The sequence below is a fragment of the Vigna angularis genome, chromosome 4 (assembly GCF_016808095.1).
Source record: "Vigna angularis cultivar LongXiaoDou No.4 chromosome 4, ASM1680809v1, whole genome shotgun sequence".
NCBI classification, from domain to species: domain Eukaryota; kingdom Viridiplantae; phylum Streptophyta; class Magnoliopsida; order Fabales; family Fabaceae; genus Vigna; species Vigna angularis.
In genome coordinates, this window is record NC_068973.1 from 8294429 (window position 1) to 8313789 (window position 19361).

Below are 19361 nucleotides of genomic sequence, written 5' to 3' on the forward strand. Positions count from 1 at the left end.
ATTTTCAAGGTTGTGCTGATTGCTAAATGATATTGATTATGTCTTTTTTATCTGTTCCTATTCTAAACTTTTGGAAATATTCAGATTGATAGGAAACTGGTCAAGCAGACGGTAATGACTTCTGTTTATGGTGTTACTTTTATTGGGGCGCGGGAGCAAATTAAGAGAAGATTAGAGGAGAAAGGTGTGATTGATGATGATAGAGTTTTATATGCTGCAGCTTGCTATGCAGCTAAGGTGGGTATCAACAATATTATATTCTAGGATTTTAGCTTTTTGAGATTGCAATAGCTTCCTTGATGGGCCATTATTAATCTATGATCATTAATGTTAAACTATATGAAAGAGAGAAATTGAGATAAAGCCATGTGTCTGAGACAATATGAATGTTTTATGTATATTGAGAAAGAAGAGTAAATAAATAAAGGAGATTTAATATCGTATGAACATAAATAAGACCTCCATAACAGATTCTCTTGTATTTGCACACTATATTGTTGGTATTCAGAAGGTCGACTTGTCTAACTATTCCACTTGGACTTCTGAATTTGGGTTATGGTTAAGTGGGTGTAGCTACAAATCCTTTTTCACAACAATTGCTTAATTTGTTCATACAAAAGATGTGAACACTTGTTGATTGCTTGCATAAACTCATTAACATCAATTGCAAAAAGATAGATCAGGTATAGTAATGGTAGGGCTATATATTGAGGTTCACGTTGATCAAAGTAACAAATTCTCTTCTATATCTCTCTAGATCAAAGTGAGGTTCACGTTGATCTACCATTAATTTTTTATTTAGATCCATAGGGCTATATATTGGTCTAGAGTTAGTCATGCCTGTTTCTTTCAAGGTATCTAAAATATATTTCCTTTTGAGAAACTACAATACCTTCTTTTTATTGAGTCACTTCAATTCCTATAAAGTATTTAAGACATCCAAGGTGATTGCATAGGTGTTTGTTTAAGATTCTAGAAGCATCATTCTGTGTTGTGACAATGTCATCAACACAGACAAAGTAAACACATTTTCATGACAATAAAAAACTAAATGATTTACCTCATTGTATTTAAGCCCAATGGTTTGAACATGACTAAATTTTTTAAACCAATCATGAGGAGAATTGCTTGAGATCATAGAATATTGCAACTTGCAAACATAGTCAAACTCCCCGTAAACATCATAAGGTTGCTACAAGTGAATCTTCTCTTCTAGATTACCATGAAGGAAATCATTTTTTGTTGCTAATTGATGAATAGGAAAATGACATATAACTATCATGGCAAAAAAGAGATGCATAATAATCATTTTGGATACGGGAGAAAAAGTATCACCATAATCAAGGTCATAGATCAAAGTATATGATTTGGTTACTAATTTAGCTTTAAGGTGCTCAACTTTATGATTTGGCCCAACTTTTGCGGCATAAACCTAGAGACAACCAAAAACCTTTTGTCCAGGAGGAAAAGGAACTAGTCCTATCTATCATTATGTTCCAGAGCTTGCATTTCAACAATTACTAGCTTGTTGCCATCCAAAATGATCAGGTGCCTCAATTACATTTCTAGGAATAGTAATATAAGATACAAAGGAGAGAAAAGGAAAAATAGGAAGAAGACAAACAATGATAGCCTGAAAAATTGGAAATAAGATGAAGATTGTGTGTCGAGCTAGGGGTACCTTTGCAAATTACATTAGGTCAATTTGAATCTTCATTATTAGAATTCGTAGTATGGAATGATGACAATGAGGAAATTGATGACGAGGACTCACCATGTACATTTGAATCCATTGTTGGTAAGTGTTAGGAGGGAGCGTTGGTCTAAGTGAGCTGTGCTAACTAGAAGAATTTGAATTATTGGGAAAAGTTGGAAAACTGTTTGGAATAGGATACACAAAGGGATTAACTAAAGGCATAGGCAAGACCTATTGGACAAAGTTATCATCTTGGGTGGAGAAAGAAGAAAGAAGTTTATTCAAAAAAGGTGACACTTGTAGACATATAATATTTTCTATTGTCAGGGGAATGACACCACAACCCTTATAAGACGAGAATATCCTAAAAAGACACATTTGGTAACTCGACCTTAGACTTTAACCAAACTTGATGACACTCCATGTTTAAAATTCGCACAAGACTCAAGGATAAAGGGAAAGTAGAAGTTCATTTGAAAACACTTGGAATATGGAACCTTATTGTCCAAAGAAGAAGAGGACATTCTATTAATAAGATAGCAAGCACTATGAGTAACATCACCCCAATGATAGATAGGTAGATTGACACCAAGCAATAAGGTACGATCAGTTTCAACTAGTTAGGATTAATATTCTTTGAGATTATCACTCCTTAAGATCTTTATTCCTTGGCCAAACTAGTTTTTGATTTCTTTAAGGAAAGACAGGTATTCAAAAGTTTTGACCAATATTTCTTTAAGTAAACCTAAGTATGACATGAATACTCATTAATAAAAGTGACAAAATAACGAAACTCAAAGGAGGTGACTATCAAATTTGTACCTGACCAAAGAGAATCACATGCTAATTGTGGTATAGAGAAGGTTGGTTGGTAAGCTAAAATACATCACTATAACTCATCCTGACATTGTCTTTGCAGTGTCTTGTGAAAACCACTAGGGTGTAGTCATACAAATCCTAAAGTATATTAAGAAGGCTCTTGGAAAATACCTTATTTACAAAGATAAGAGAAATAGTCAAATTGTTGGGTACTTTGACGATGACTAGCAGGGTCACCAAGCGATGGAGATTAAACTTTAGGGTATCGGGTTCCTGTTCGAGGTAATTTAATATCATGGAAAAGTAAGAAACAAAATACAGAACAATGACATTAGTCACTTTTGAGCTTATATGGTAAAACAATTCCTCAAAGAACTTGAATTTTAAAAAAGTTCCTAAATGCTACTTATATGTGACACCCATATTGTGGAAAAATGTGAAGGCACTAGGCAATAATTATGAAACTACTTTTCTTGATCTCAAAAGGAAATAACAAATTGGTATTTAAAGGAAAAATGAAATCCTAATAAAAGGAAATAAATCTCCTCAAATAAAAGAAATAAATCTCCTCAAATAAAAGAAATAAATCTCCTAAAAATAAAGGAAATAAATCTCTAGACATAAAGACTCTAAATTTGGAGTGTATCTAGCAAATAAACTCCTAATCGCAATCCCTTAATTTTAGGGATTTCTTACAAAAACCTCTCTATATATTAAATAATCAATCTATATTTATTGTACAGTAAATGTGTAATAATTACACCCATATTTCAACACATAGAACATCACACATTACTTCTAATCCTGTCTTTCACGGGAGTGAGCTGGATTGTCATTTGATTAGGGAAATAACTTGAGTTTGGAGATATCATAATTAGAATGGTCAACTCTAGTGCAGAGGTGGCTGACATATTCACCAGGTTTTTAGGAGGACCAAAAGATCAGTTATATTTGTAGCAAGTTGCACACATCAACATATATCTTCCAACTTGAGGAGGGGTATTATAATTATAGAAATAAGGAGTATATGTTCTATAATGAATATCTGGATAATATATCTATTATTAAGAATGTTTTTATTTATTTCCACATCATATTTTTATTATTAGGGAATATTAAATCTTTTATATTTGTTGTATTTGATTCCTTTGTCTCTGTAAATTAAGTATTCGTGCTGTCTTAGTTACATACTGTTTCAACTCGATGTCTCTCTTTCCTATAGTTCAACAATTTTTTGTTAGGTCATTTGTTCCTGGAACAGTCAATTCTTGATAGAATAGAAAAATGAAGTTTGCTTTCGCTAAAATTTCAGCATTTATGCAAAAAAAGGAAAGAAAGAAAAATCTCTATAGACATTTTCTTTATGTACTTAAACACTCTTTGTCTTTTTGAGTCATGTTAGGAATTTTTATCAAAATTCTCGAACTTATTTTCAATAGGTGACATTAGCTGCCCTTGGAGAAGTTTTTGAGGCTGCACGTGGCATCATGAGTTGGCTTGGGGATTGTGCAAAGGTAGCTCTTTTGTCACTGTATGTTGGATTCCAAATGATGCTATTAGTCCCACAGTATACTTTTGGCATTTTTCTTGTGGGCTTATGCATGTATGTAATGTGTTTCTGCAATTTTTCTGTCTCTTTTCCTGAAAAGGGTGGCTTTGAAGCTTTGTACAGGTTAGGGCTGTCTAGAAATAATTATTTGGAATCAAAACTTTTAGTAACTTCAAAAGAACTGAACTGTCTTCCAAAATCAGTTTCAGTACTGATTTGTTATAGAAAAAGGTCAGTGCACTTGCACTAAACCTAAAATGTTTTCTATAGAAAAACAACTTATGTTCGTTTCATAGAATTTTTGCTGATTTTATAATGCCCAAATTGTTGGAGACGACAGCTATAATATGAAAGTTATTATGTTTAGGAAGAGTTTTGTTACTTGTCTCTTCATTTTACATTATTAGTCTGTATGGTCCATTTTTCAGTTCTATTCAATTTGGATAAATTATTCTTACAATTTAATTCAATTTTTAAGAATTCGGTTCTGTTTAGTTATTTTTGAACAATTCTACTACAGGTGATTGCTAGTGAAAATCAGGCTGTTTGCTGGACCACTCCTCTTGGTCTTCCTGTTGTACAACCATACTGTAAAAGTGAACGTTATCAGGTGAACCTTCAGCATATCAATATTTTTTATATATTTTTATTTTGGTGGTGTTGAAATGAAGAGAAACCAGGAGACATGGGTTATAAAAAGAAGAGACAACTGAATCCATATTTTCTAAAAATGAAGTAACTACTTTATCTAATATATTAATATGTCAAAAACTAACTAAATTTAAGATTATATTTGACTGAATTCTAAATTCTAATTTCTTTAACTTCCAAAATCATCCTAAAACTTGCATGCATATATAATGACCTCACCAGAAAAATGATTGTCGCGTAGCTATTGGCAGAAAAAATGTAATCTTGAATTAGTTCAACTTAACTAGAAAAATAAATAAAATACTATAATCTTAAATCCTACAGTATACTTCAAGAGAAATAGTGGTTGACCAGCCAACGTCTTGTTTAGAAACCAATTCTGTAAAAATATGTAAAACTTTTGTTACTTAAATATTGTAATAACATTCTTTGGTCATCACATGGAAGCTCCTCAAATTCATAGGTCTAACAATGATGGTAAAGGTGAATCTTTTAGCAAATCATGTGTACAAATACATGCCTCCACCTTTTCATGTGATAGAGAACTCCAATATGGATCAAATACTCTTCCTTTTGTGCTGAATGCAGACTTAGAAATCGGCACAACACAACTAATAACTCACGTGCTATGTTTGAAAGGATTGGAAATCTGGATGAATTAATTTTCCACCAATCTAGAATATACAAATCAGCACTTATATCAAGTTCTTCCTTTAAATACTTTTGAAGCTCGGATTTATGTGAAAAGTTTTTAGCCTTGTTTGCAAATATTTATTCAAACCATATGGATCATTCTTGTAACTAGGTTTGTCTACATGTGCTTGTTGTGTGACATTGAGTTCCCCCTTTATGACTTTTATATTCACCAAACACCAACTTCAAAGAAATATCCAATTTTGACTTTAACAATCTTTTGTCTTTTTTGGATCAAAAAGTTGATCATTTTTGTCCATTTCATTTATCTCATTTTATATCTAGGATCTAAGACAACAACAATTAGCTGTAACATATTCAATTTGTTAGAATCACCCAAATATTTCCCATTTTTTCAGCCTTATTATCTTAAATGTTGTATTGTTGATCCATTCCAAATTCTTACCACCTCTAACATGTGCATATTTCTAGAAAGATTAGAGGTACCATAGATGCTAAAGTATTTGTTGGAGATCTCACATCAACTAAAAATATAACCAAATATATGAAGGGGATGCAAATGTCGCCATAGAAATTAATGATAATTAACCTGGCAATTATCCCAGCTCTACTCACATGTATTCTAAATCTAGAGTTTTGATTCCATATTAATGTGGATATTCCAATTAATAAACACACATGACAATTACTAAAGACCGAACACATGCTCAATTACTTCAAACATTAACAGAGTTCAAGCAAAACTAATGGAATCAAAGTTTTGGTACTAAGGCTATTCTTTTCTTTTTCTTCTTATTGCACTAAAAAATGAAACATGACAATACTTAATGTACTCAACTGACTATTTATCCAATTTAAATTATAGAAAATATGAAACTATTGTCAGGTGCCAATAATTATATATTTCAATCAAATTATATGGATTTTTAAGTTTTTGGTTGATCTCCTTATGTTTTACTAATGAATCTCACCATTTACGGCAGATAAGAACATCTCTTCAGCTTTTGGCTTTGCAAAGGGAGGGGACTGCTGTAAGTGTAAACAATCTTTATATCGCAATTTTATTTTCTTTCTGAACTATTTTGGTTATTAAGACAGTATTCCAGGTATCTGTCAAGAAGCAGAGAAGTGCATTTCCTCCTAACTTTGTACATTCATTGGATAGTTCACACATGATGATGACTGCTCTAGCCTGCAATGATGCTGGATTATGTTTTGCAGGTTTGAAATTCTCATTTTACCAAAGATGACAACAAATATATGTGAAGTTTCCCTTTGGAGTAAAATATTAATAAATAGTAGTTGGTACTTTGTTATACTTTTTAAAGGTATTGGAATTGTTTGTTTTGTCTTGTGTTTTTTAATTGCACCACGAAGTACAGATGGAGTTGAAATCTATTACTTTTACCATTGTGAAGAAAGTGCAGTTTTCTTTACGCTTGCGTTTAGAGGAGTTCCTTTCTCATGGAATTTGTAGAGAGAAATAGTCTATATTCATGTGATAGAATCCCCCTTTGGTGTGTTGCCTAGGCTGAGGAACATGTATACATATATCATACTAGCATTACCTAGGGATGGCCCTAACCCATATACAAAATACATCTGTAATACATCTAACCAGATCCAATTTTTTTCTGGTGAAGTTCATCAATAGGGAAACTTATAGAATTGATATATGTATAATAAGTGATTAATTTGTTTTTTTTTTGAAAATTGCTTATTTGCTCTCTTTTTGTGAGATAGAAAATTCAATCTTAGTACAATAGAAGTTTCTTTAAACCAGCTTCACTATAATCAATGCTGTCAAACATGAGAGATTTCATAAATGATATGATAATTTGATATTATATGATGCTATAAATAACTTTTTATATTTTCTTACTGGAATATTATTATTAGTTTATCATATTATATATATTTTAAAATATATATTTTTCTAATACCGCTATTCTTTTATCATAACTCTACTTGGTTATATGATATATTATACTTTACATGTAATAACGAAGTTGTTGGACTTTAAATGGAGGCCCAACATAGAAACAGAGCAATAAAAATAACAAAGCTAAAACCCGTGACTCAACCCTCTACTGCGAGCCTTAAATCTGAAATTGCACAAGGAAATGGGAGTAGCGACAATGGCTAACAAATAGAGAGAGCCTTCCATGAGGGGAGGGAGAGAGAGAGCCATGAAATACATTAGTGCACTTGTCTCATACATTATAACAAAACAGCATGTAGAGAGGAAGAATAGACACCTATTCAAGTTACGTGCTTTCTAATGTTGAATGCAAATCTCTTGTACATCATTAGTGAGATGCAATTCTCTCTGTGCTTGTTTTTTAATAAATAAAATGACTTCTTCATCTCTTGATATCAAATTCCTCACTCCGCTGTTTTTCCAAATGATCTCTTATTTCATCTCTCTCCTAGAGTATATTTAGTTGTACTTGTTTTGTTCATAATGTCTTTTCAGGTTTATGCTAAGGCTATTAAATTTTGGGGATATTTTCGTTTTAAAAAAGGGGGTACAAATGATATTCGCCAACTACCAAAAGATACTATGTCAATTGATGTCACCAATTCTTAGGACAACCCTTTTCTTGTCCTCCAAGAAGACCCCTATTTCCATTCAATATGTTCTCCTTGTTCCAACCTTTGGTCCTCTAATTATTTTTGGTTTTGTTAACACCAACTCAACTGATTACCAATCTGACAACTCCACCACCTCTCTTCACATACCAATGCGAGGCACAAAGTTCCTCCCATTCTTTTCGAACTCTCATGATCCATATCCTCCTCCAACGAACTCTCATGCTATGGATCCTTCTATATCAACTCGTTCAATGACTCCACTTTAGATTAGCCTATTACTCGGGAAGGTATTCAATCTACACATAATCCATTTCCTATAGTTTTTTGAGTTACCATAGTGTGTCTCTATCATATTATTTTTTTTTTCATTGTGTATCACCATTGTTCCTAAAATTGTTCATGAAGCACTTGATCATCCTAGATGGCGATTAACCATGATTGATGAAATGCAATAAATGTCATGTGGAAGCTTGGTGTCTCCCATCTAGAAAGAAGAAGGTTGGTTGCGGATGGGTCTATGTTGTGCAAAGTGGTGAAGTTTATCTCTTTAAAACTCAATTGGAAGCTAAAGGATATACACAAATTTATGGACTTAACTATTGTGATACTTTTTTCTAATGTGGCCAAGATCACCACAACTAGGCTTTTTTTGGGTACTATTCGCCCATTGGCCATTTCATTAGCTTCACTGTTAAAATGTTTTCCTTCATGGTGATTTTGAGGAAGAAATTTAGATGAACCAACCTCTTGGATTTGCTGCTCAAGAGGAGTCTAGTATAGTGTGTAAGTCTCTCAATGGTCTTAAGCAATCACCTCGAGTATGATTTGGTAATTTTAGTCATATTGTGTAGGTTTTTGGGTTGAAATGAAGTGAGACAGATCATTTAGTTTTCTATTGTTGTACTTCTTTTGGAAAGTGTGTTTATCTAATAGTCTGTCTATTTTGATGATATAGTTATCATAGGGATTGATACCACTAAGATCTCTAAACTAAAGGACCACTTACTCAACCATTTTCAAATTAAAGATCTTTGTTATTTGAAGTATATTCTTGGCATAGAAGTGGCTCAATCAGAGCAAGGTATTTTTATTTCACAAAGAAAATATACTCTTGACATAAAGGAGATGGGGTGGAAAATTGCAAGCGTATTAATATTTCTATGAATCCAAATCGGAAGTTGAAGGTAGACCTAGGTGTCAAATCAAGATGGTTATATGAGGTTGGTGGAAAAACTCATTTATCTCAATATTATAAGACCTAATATTTCTTATGTAGTAGGAGTTGTTAATCAATTCATCCAGAATCCTCACACTGATTACTGGAGTGATGTTGTTTGCATTCTGACTCAAGGTCAAAGATTGTTATGAGGACTATTGAATATAGTAAAATTAGGTATAAAATTAATCTCCCTTGTGTCTAAAACACACATATGGTAATATATTTATAAGGAAGAATGATACAAGTATATATGACAACCAAACATAAATATGGTAAATAGAATATATTGTTATATTGTTAAAAAGCAATATCAACAATATTTACCAATATCAAACAATATCAAAAGTTTGCGTTTCCCCAATTAACATAAAACACAATATGTAGATTAGGTTGGTTGTCTTATTGATAGAAGATTCACCGTAAGATATTGTATATTCATTGGAGGGAATATTGTCTCCTAGAAGAGCAAGAAACAAAATCGTGTTGCTTGATCAATTGTAGAAGCTAAATATTCTGAGTTTCAAATAAGGACCAAGCACATAGAGATCTATAGTCATTTTATCATGGGAGAAGTTGTTGTCCAAGGAACTTTAACTGGATTTATCAACTCCAAGACCAACTTACAAAAATTACTAAGTTCTTGAGAGGGTCTAGAATTCAGTTTACATGTTATAAACATGGTGCATACAATTTATGTGCTCCAGCTTGAGGGCATTGTTAACATTATGGTTGTTATTGTATTGTAAAACTTTCATAAAGCTGCTTTTTGGGTATATGTGCGTAGTCTAAGGGTGAGTTTTATATGATATACTTTTTCTTTGTAATGCACTTTTCCTTTTTCTCATAATTAAAATTTACATCACTGAGGTTTGTACTCATTGGTTTTTCGTCATATCTAGTTTCGAGTAACTCATTCCTTTGAATTTGTCTTTGTTAAAATAGTGAACATACATTAGACTGTATACCGTGTGTAGGAACATACAGCGTATATGACTTTATATAGACTCATTACATCAGTTATGCATGAAGAGAGAGGATATATTTTTCCCTCTAAAATAAATAATACATAGCTTTAGCAAACAAAATATGCTGTTCTGATTCTCAACAGTCTCATTAAATGTGTTCTGAATAGTGAGTATACAAAAGTTCTTGAAACCGTGGTTGAATCAACTTGCATTTGAAATGCTCAAGACATCTAATCTGTAAAATACCAATAACACAAAATATCTTACCTTAATCCATTTTTCTGAATAAAAAACCCGTTTTAGCTTTCAGGTTCTATAAATATATTTACATTTATTCACATTCTAAGCTGAACTTCGATAAATTTGGAGGGGCTGGGGCCAGTGTCTGTAGAAGAAATGTCTGTTAAGAAGTGATATCTTAGTGCTTAATTATTGTGAAATTATTGTTGCAGGGGTTCATGATTCATTTTGGACCCACCCTTGCGACGTTGAGAAAATGAATCAAATTCTGAGAGAAAAATTTGTGGAGCTTTATAACATGCCCATACTTGAAAATGTAAGTACTTTCTCTGGCTCAAGAATTGTATGCTTATTTTCTTGAAGTACTTGGAATAAAACTAATTTTTTTTTTCTCTCACTATCAAGCATATACAAATTTCAGTTGACCTTAATTGTGGGTGAAACGATGTTTTTCTATATTTAAAATATAATTATGTAAAATGAAAGCAAAACTGCAAAGGAAAAGAAACTTGCTATGTGGTTAATTTTTCTGAAACATGCCAATAGACAGACATCATATGCACACGTTCATTAACAGCCATTTAAATACATGATTGGTCGTGGATTTGGCCTTATGCTATAATGGTATTTGGTTGAGGACACAAACGCTAGAACTGGAAGGTTTCTACTGCCTGAAAATTTAAATTAAATTTATATTATGGTGGAATTGATGTCAAGTCTTGGGCGACTGTAAGGTTGCTGCCTAGAGACAAGGTCATGAATTTAAATCTTGGAAATATACTGTTCTTATGGTTGCAAGCCTACCTGCATCTACCCTCTCCAAACCCCTCTTGGTGCGAGTCTTGTGCCTTTTATCTATCTCTTGCATTATTGTTGAATTGACTATTTCTTTATTCGCTTTGTATGTATAAATTACTCTCCGTGTGAACTAGGAGCACTTAAAGCTCAGCTGATCCCACTACAAACTATTACAGATTTTGATTGAGAGAATGCTATGTTTATTATGAAAGTATCGTTGGCCAATATTAAACTAGATAACATTTAAGTTGAAAGTAAAAACTCACTCTAAAATATATTGTTCGTGTAATTCAAAACTTCTTTTCATTTTATACCAAACAAAACTCAGGCTATTTTCATGATGAAACTTTGATTTATTGGCAGTTGCTCGAGGGCTTCGAGTCTACATATCCAGGATTGGCTTTCCCCTCATTGCCAAAGAGAGGTGAGTTTGACTTAGAGAAGGTTCTTGATTCTCCGTACTTCTTCAACTGAACAATTCTCCAGTCAACAATTATAAGTTGCAGTCAAAGTATTCGTACTTCCAATGCAAAATACGGATGACCGTATGGGTTGCAATTCATCCTTTCTGGAATTGGGAATAATGATCCAACATTTCTTCTGGAGAAGACCAGGAGGGAAAGAAAACAGGTTCTGAAAATATTTTGAAAAATTTCTTGTTCTAGAATGGCTATAGCTGGTGTCGAGATGTATTTGACATAAGGCGGCATAAGAGATAAACTTTTATCTCCCATGAAATTTATAATCACACCTTGGAGAAGGGACACGCCATAGAATTTTAATGTTGGTGATGTTCAATACCTGAATTGAGTTGCTGCTGCTCAATAGACGTGGCTACTTCTAAACGCGTGCAGCAGAATCTTCTGTACAGTGCGGAACATAGGGCTAGAGCTAACCTTAACAGTCTGCTTGTAAAATTTATTTTAATTTATTATATATTGTAGATCAGAAGAATTTCGTTACGGATACAATCATGCTCTTATTTTTTATTTCTAATAAAATTATTTATTTACTTGAAATTCAATTTAGAAGTTTCTTATTATATTTGGTTAAATATTCATGGTGACTTGTCTTAAATTAGTTTCTTACTTTTTTTTTCTAATTGGGTTCTTATTTATGAAAAATTAATATAATTGAACCTTTATTATTAATTTTTATCTAATTGGGTTTTTATTTATGAAAAATTAATGCAATTGAATCTTTATTATTAAATTGGTTGAACAATGTTAAATGTCAATGACATGATTTAATTAAATGACATGATTTAATTAAAAGACGCGACAAATTTAGGACATTGATGTAGGGTAATGATATGAATTTTGACATTTTAAACATTAAAAATTTAGTGAAATTTAATTAAAATCAAATTGGGAATGTTTTGAGCGAATTTGTATTTTGTAAAATTAGGATTCACTTATGCACTTTAGGGGTCTATCATCCACATTGAGGTTTGATAGAGTGAAATTGCGGATTGATTGAAGGAAATTATGATTCAGTGAAGAGATTTAAGTGTTTAACCTCATCATTCGGACGTTGTTGCTTGGAATCACGAGATGGTTGCATGTCAATCACGAGGTGGTTTGAGGTGAATTGCGTCGGAGGTGAGTAAATGTTGTATTGGGTTTCAATTTATTCATCAATGATTTTTGTAGTCGTATGACTTTTGTCTTTCCAAAGATGAATATTGCGGTTGTCCCACAATGTTGACATGCCTTTCTAAGTTTATTGAGCTGCGGTCCACTTTTAAAGTTCTTTTTGGTGTGTCATTTTCAGTGCATTCTGCGTTTAATAGGTGTTGTTTTCTGTTGGTATATTATTATTCTATAGGTGTAGAAATATTTATATTGTGTTGGGTGTGATGGAGGAGGATTTTGAGGTAGTTATCTATCATGGGGAAAAGTTCTTAAACGATGGCAGACACTGAAGTATGAAAGGTAAATTGATACCTTAAGTTTTGACCCAAACCTTTGGAGTTACTTTGTTGTAGTAAAGTGTAGTGAAAAGGTTGAGGTATGTTGGATTCAAAGAGTTGTAGTACTGTGTAGAAGGAGGTTTTGTGGTCGATGACAGGTTGAAGCCTTTGTGTGATGACACTGGAGCCATGCACATGGTCAACTTATATAGCTTAAATGGTTAGGTTCATTTATTCGTGGTTCACATAGTGTCTGAATCTTAGGTGATACACATGCTAGAATATGTTAGTGATGAAATAGCTAAAGAAGAAGTCGCACCTGTGTTGCATGAGAGTGGTGAAGGTGTACGTGTAGGTGATGGTGAATGTGAAGAAGATGGTGGTATGACATAATAGAGGGGTCAATGTCATGTTGATGTTGAAGGTCAAACTGAAATACAGGCTGAGGTGGCTTAGTGTGAACAAGATGTTGGTGCGTCACAAGGGACAGTTGAATGTGATGTGATGTTGAACGTGAGACTGAAACAGAGGTGGTTAATTGTGAGGTAGATGTTGATGTGTCAGAAGACAAGGGTGAATGTGATGAGCGTCTTAAAGGTGATATTGAAACATAGGGTGAGGCCCCTAACTACGAAGGAGATGGTGTTGAACACAAGAGAGGGATGACATGAATATGAACCTACCTCAATTGTATAGGAAGAAGTTGATGTTCGCGGTTGGAGTACGTTAGGTGATGATGGTAATGTTGATGTAAATAGTGATACTATGGAGAGGCTAGTTGACATAAATGTTGAGTGTGACTTAAGAGAATGATATTATTCTGGTAGTCTGCACATTAAAGTGGAAAGTCTTTCACATGAATATGAAGGGTCATCATGGAGTGATATGTCTGATAGCAATTTTGATGATGACGATATAAGTTGTGGTAATGAGAGAGGTTTGTCAGGTAATGAATGGTAATTTGAAGAATTAATTAGTGCAACACATAGTGATGAAGAAAATAATGAGGTAGAGGGTTATGGGAAGTTCGTGACCTTTTCTATGTCGAAAAGTATGGTTAATTTTAAATGGGAACTGAGGACATATTTTTGGTGAAAAATAAGATTTTTTGGTGAAAAATAAGATTTTTTGGATGTAATAAAAACCTATTCATTAGAAAATCGCAAAAATTTAAAATTTGTTAAAAAGTATACGAGAAGAATGAGGCTGATATGTGTGGGTGCAAAAGGACAACGCCCCTGGATGGCATATTGTGCTTATATAGAGGCAGTCGATACGTGGCAGCTGAGGATTGTTGTAGACAACCACACATGCAGTAGAGAGCACAACCTTTGCTTACTTAATGCGAAGTGCTTGAGCAAAAAGTTGGAGAAAACAATGAGAGAAAATCCTAAAGTTAAGGGAGTTGAAATTCGAGAGAAAATTAGTAGGAAATGAAACATTGATATATCTAGGTATATGGCTTATCGGGCAAAATCCCTTGCTTCAAACAAGGTTGATGGCTCATTAAAAATGTCATGTAAAAGGATATGTGATTATGCCCATGAGTTGTTAACTCGAAATCCAGGGTCAACAGTGAAGGTGAAAGTTGACGAGAATGATGGGAAACCAATTTTCAAGAGGTTATATGGATGTCTCAAGGAATGCAAAGATAGTTTTGTGTCATGCAAGTCAATAATTGACCTCGATGGAGCTTTTTTGAAAGGCAAATATGGTGGGAAGTTGTTAAGTGTTGTTGGTCAAGATGCTAGTGACCAAAGCTCGTTGCATGTGTTGTGGTGGAGGTGGAGAATAAGGGCACTTGGAGGTGGTTTTTAGAGCTTTTGACTGAAGATCTTAGTAGGGCTCTAGTTTGTTCTTCAATTACATTTATATCAGTTTAAAAAAAGGTAAATCTCATCTACAACCTCTAAGTTTTGCACGTTACATGGTTTGAACATGTATACTGTCAAAACTGACAGCAACTTACTTAATGTTGTGAATGACAAGGTCTATTAGCAGTTATACACATCTTAGAGTTGATTAGAGAGTTTGTGTAAGGAACTTGTATGCCAACTTCAGGAAGAAATACCTAGGAAAAAATCTAAAACGTCTAATGTGGAGGGCAAGTACAACAATACACCCACAAAAATGGGAGATGGAGATGAGAAAAATAACAGAGGTGAACCAAGAGGCTTTTGGACACTTGATAGTTATTCCTCCAAGGTTTTTATCTATGAATTAACTATTATTTATGTTTTCATTAATGTTAATACCAGGATTAGGCCCATGATTTATGTTAACGTCTTTCAATGTAGATATTGGTCAAGATCAAGATTCACCATCACAACTGAATATTGTATTGATTCATACGAGGACTAAGCACATCATTACCATGTTGGAGGACATCCGGGTTTACAGAATGAAGAGATGGGCAACAAATAGGTCAAAAATACAATCATTTTCTGCATCCATTTGTCCTAAAATCCAGAGTATAGTTGAAAGGAGGCACAATTAACTAAATATTGGATTCCTAAGCAAACTGAATTTATGTGTAATGATTTTTGTTATCATTATTATGTATGTCATTATTAATGTTGGGTTGTTGTTAAAGTTGGTATGCAAACAAGTTATTTGAAGTTTGACATGTGTCAGAAAGTGGGGATAAATTTATGGTCAATATAGACGAATATTCATGCACTTGTAGGAAATGGAGCATCATTAGAATACTATGTTGTCATTCACTAACAACAATGAAGTTTCTAATGTGAATGGAGAATACCTTTTTGTTTTCAGAAGTCAACTTATGAAGAAATTTACTCATCAATTATCTATCCTATTAACAACAAAAACACGTGGGACATTACCCCATATCCTGATGTATAAAAAAGAATGTTGTTAGGTAGACCTAAGAAGAAAATAAGGTTAATTATATAAATACAAAGTTGTTGTTAATTCTTTGACAAACGTACTACTCTCATGTATATTAAAACTCATATCTTCTCCATTAATATACTAATTATGTAAAAATTACCAAAGTTCTTAAATTATATAAAAACAAAGTTGTGACATTCCAAATATTACATAAAAGTTCAAAACAATCAAATACATAATAAAAGATGTTGCTAGCCAGATGATAATGAACGTCTATCGCAAACATTTCAACTTCCTCTATTGGTGGATGCATGTTCTTTACATGACACACAAATTATCTGTAATGTCTCATTAGTACAACCCCAAGGTATAATGTCCTCATATACATCATGAAAATCAATCATTGTTTGTACCAACAATCCTCTCCTCACATACACAAGCTCAACAAAGTGCAACCAACAATCATCAATGATTGTTATGACAGCCTCTAGAACAACATTTGACGAGCGCGAGAGGGACTGCTCATACTCAAATTGCCTTAACATGCGTTTAGGCAGATGCTAGTGTACAATCACACTAACTTTAATCCAACCAAAAAACATATTGATTACCATATGCGGACGACTAATTTGATGTGATTGATAATGACTCACATCACCCCATCATATGTCAACTCATCCAGATGTTCCATTGCCTCAAGTCGGTTGAAAATCTGCCTCATTGTCACCTAAACTGCTCGTACAAGTGGACTAGTGCAACAACTCCTCAAACATATTTGCCATATGACTGCAAGTCTCTTAAGAGAAACAAGTACGACACACGGATGAGGGTGTCACTTTTATCCGTAAAAATAATGCATCCAACAAGATGCAACAAGTAGGCCCATGCGACGTGCTCTCACTACTGGTTCTCAACACAGTTGCTGTATATGTCTCTTAACCAGCTCAATCTAACTTGGGGACCATGACATTGTCTCAGCTCAGATGTAGCACTTGCACAGTCCACGCCTAATAGGTTAAGGATCATACCCAAAGTCGCTTCAAAGTCTAAGACTTCATTCGAATATAATTGTCCCACTATAGGCAGATGTAGCAACACATACACATAAACTAGTATATGACGATCATCTCACCGACAAGGACATGAAAAATGTTTAACGCTTTATGTCATCTCTCAACAAATGCCAATATCAAGCTCTTATTGGTGTAATCATAAGAAATATCGCATAGAGGCATCAAACCATAATTTATCACAAAATTTTGAACAACCAAATGACATGTTCTAAATTTGTTTAATTTTTGTATCCATGTTAGACCAAGTTGATCTTCTCTCTGTTGGGTACAAACAAAGTCCCACATCAGATAAAACAAGAGATGGACATGGGTTTATATACACATAAGATACCTCCATTGGTAAGAGGCCTTTTGGAGTAGTACCAAAAGTAAATCCGTGAGGGTTTGGCCCAAAGCGGACAATATTTTACCAGTGTGGAGATCTATGTGTGTGTTGTCCCTCCCTACAAATGGTATAAGAGCTCATGATTCAGGTCTGGTGATCGGGCTCAGACGAGTATAAGACCTCCATTTTACAAACCGATGTTGGAAGTCTCATTTGGACTTCACATTGTAAAGAACTTTTAGCCTAGATGCACTTCACATTCTTACCATTTCTATAACAAACAAAGTCATAATATATTAAAATCAATACACATAAAAAAATAACTAATTTAAAAAGAATAAATAAAGAAAACTATAAGACAAAAAATAAATAAAACTAAACAAAATATAAATACTTACTTTCGAAATTCAATAAAAAGTTTGATCGAATTTCGAAATTCAGTTCATAATCCAAATTCGATAGTTCTTTAATCAAATTTTAAAATTCGAAAATATTTCTCCAAATCTATAACCCTAGTACTATGTCTTAATTTCTAAGTTCATATACACTATCTTAATTAATAATTTTAAATGAAATGTAAAGGAAGATATCTAAACAAATATATACTTTAGAGTTAATGAACGTGTGGTGATGTGTATGAACAAACGCTAATGCTATGAAGTAATTCACAAGAGCATCAACAAAGTTGTGGTGGGGGGATTGGAGAACAAAATAGAGCTAATAGTTGCGACGATAAGTTAAAGAAATGTGAGAGTAAAAGTATGTGAATGGGGTAATTATAGGAAAGAGAATTTGTTTTTTTACAGGGATAGTTTTGGCATTACGAGTTTGGAGAAGCCCCCAAGTTCAATTCGATTCAAAATTTCAATTTGCGGAGATCTTCTTCGATGGATCGCCGGAAAAGCAGCGGGAAAACGACAGCGTCGAAAGCCTCAACCGTGGAAGCGTCACCTTCAATCTCAGTTTCTGAGGCTTTTATAGTAAACGCGTTGTGCGTCCTTAGTCTGGCCTTCGCATTTTGGGCCGCCAACACTGTCTTCTCCATCAACCTCGTTTCTCATCCTTCTCTCACACTCTTCCTCATCTCGGTACTTTCAATTCGTTTTTTTTTTCTGTAAAATTTTCGTTCACTTTTTCTGTTTCTTTCACATTTTCTCATTCTATGGCGTCGTTTAGATTGCAGAGCTCCCGATCGTGATCCTTCTATACAGTCGATATCGACAAAATCCCCAACAATGCTCGGTAATTCGTGCTCCTTAATTTCTCAGAAACCGAGTAATTCTCCGATTTCTGGGGATATTCTAAGTTTTTATGTTGTTTTCTTGCGATTTCTATTCTTTGCAGTACCTAAGAGCTGTTGGAAGAGGTGTTCTTGGGGTGCCTGTAGGTGAGTCTAAACTTCTTTTTTCCCTTTTTGATGATGCATTTTTCAACTTCAGGCTTAGTATAGTAAGTTGTTAATAACGAACATATGGCAGCTTGTGACTCACCACATACATAACACATAGACAACAATTTTTTTTTAAACAAATTAAAAATAAAAAATAAATAAAATTATAAATTAGTACCTGACATATAATCTAAGGCTGTTGATAAAGTAATAACGAAAATAATCTATTTGAATTAATTTTAAAAAATTAAAATTAAGGTTTTATTCTTAGAAGAAAATAGTTTTAAAATTGTTAGTTGATGGTGGTGAGTGGTTAACTCTGAAATGAAGACTTTGAAATTGGAATATTGCATAACAACCGACAAAGGCATGAGTTTAACTTTTACTTTAATAGGTAAATTGAAAAAATAATAACTAATAATAATTAATTGGCGTAATTAGATGTTAATGATGATGATTGGGATTTGTTTAATAATTAGTGTAAGAGCATATGCCAAAACAATGCATTTCTGACTGACTAAGAACTTTCCACCTGTCTCGGTCAACCCACTAACGAAAATTAACAATAAATTCATCAAAATTATTTATTTACTTTCTTAACAACATTTCTCTATTATTCTTA

General features: G+C 33.3%; 2 protein-coding genes across 5 annotated transcripts in view; both read left to right on the top strand.

Moving 5' to 3' along the window:
* The window catches only part of LOC108331626 (DNA-directed RNA polymerase 3B, chloroplastic), a 32030-nt gene extending 19820 nt beyond the window's left edge, over nucleotides 1–12210 (top strand). For 2 of the 4 annotated variants that reach the window (XM_017566438.2, XM_052875988.1), the window contains exons 13-19: nucleotides 85–237; nucleotides 3955–4029; nucleotides 4585–4674; nucleotides 6353–6400; nucleotides 6476–6590; nucleotides 10601–10704; nucleotides 11550–12210. In XM_017566438.2, coding sequence (XP_017421927.1) covers nucleotides 85–237; nucleotides 3955–4029; nucleotides 4585–4674; nucleotides 6353–6400; nucleotides 6476–6590; nucleotides 10601–10704; nucleotides 11550–11660 — 696 coding nt within the window. In that variant the 3' untranslated portion in view covers nucleotides 11661–12210. Of the gene's footprint in view, nucleotides 1–84; nucleotides 238–3954; nucleotides 4030–4584; nucleotides 4675–6352; nucleotides 6401–6475; nucleotides 6698–10600; nucleotides 10705–11549 lie in introns of those variants that run through there. The other 2 variants (XR_008248274.1, XM_017566440.2) reach the window with 2 other exon arrangements.
* Nucleotides 12211–15201: 2991 nt separating this feature from the next.
* Nucleotides 15202–19361, top strand: LOC128196180 (uncharacterized). The gene is made up of 4 exons (XM_052876391.1): nucleotides 15202–15522; nucleotides 18156–18437; nucleotides 18526–18591; nucleotides 18694–19361. Exons 2-4 carry the CDS (start codon nucleotides 18237–18239, stop codon nucleotides 18808–18810), a joined length of 384 nt encoding a protein of 127 aa, XP_052732351.1. The 5' UTR covers nucleotides 15202–15522; nucleotides 18156–18236; the 3' UTR covers nucleotides 18811–19361.

What these genes read in the sequence shown, in the direction of transcription:
- LOC128196180 (XM_052876391.1), top strand. Translation starts at nt 18,237, where the DNA reads ATGGATCGCCGGAAAAGCAGCGGGAAAACGACAGCGTCGAAAGCCTCA. An exon ending in TCACACTCTTCCTCATCTCG is followed by an intron (nt 18,438 to 18,525) that starts GTACTTTCAATT and finishes GGCGTCGTTTAG; the next exon opens with ATTGCAGAGCTCCCGATCGT. An exon ending in AAAATCCCCAACAATGCTCG is followed by an intron (nt 18,592 to 18,693) that starts GTAATTCGTGCT and finishes TATTCTTTGCAG; the next exon opens with TACCTAAGAGCTGTTGGAAG.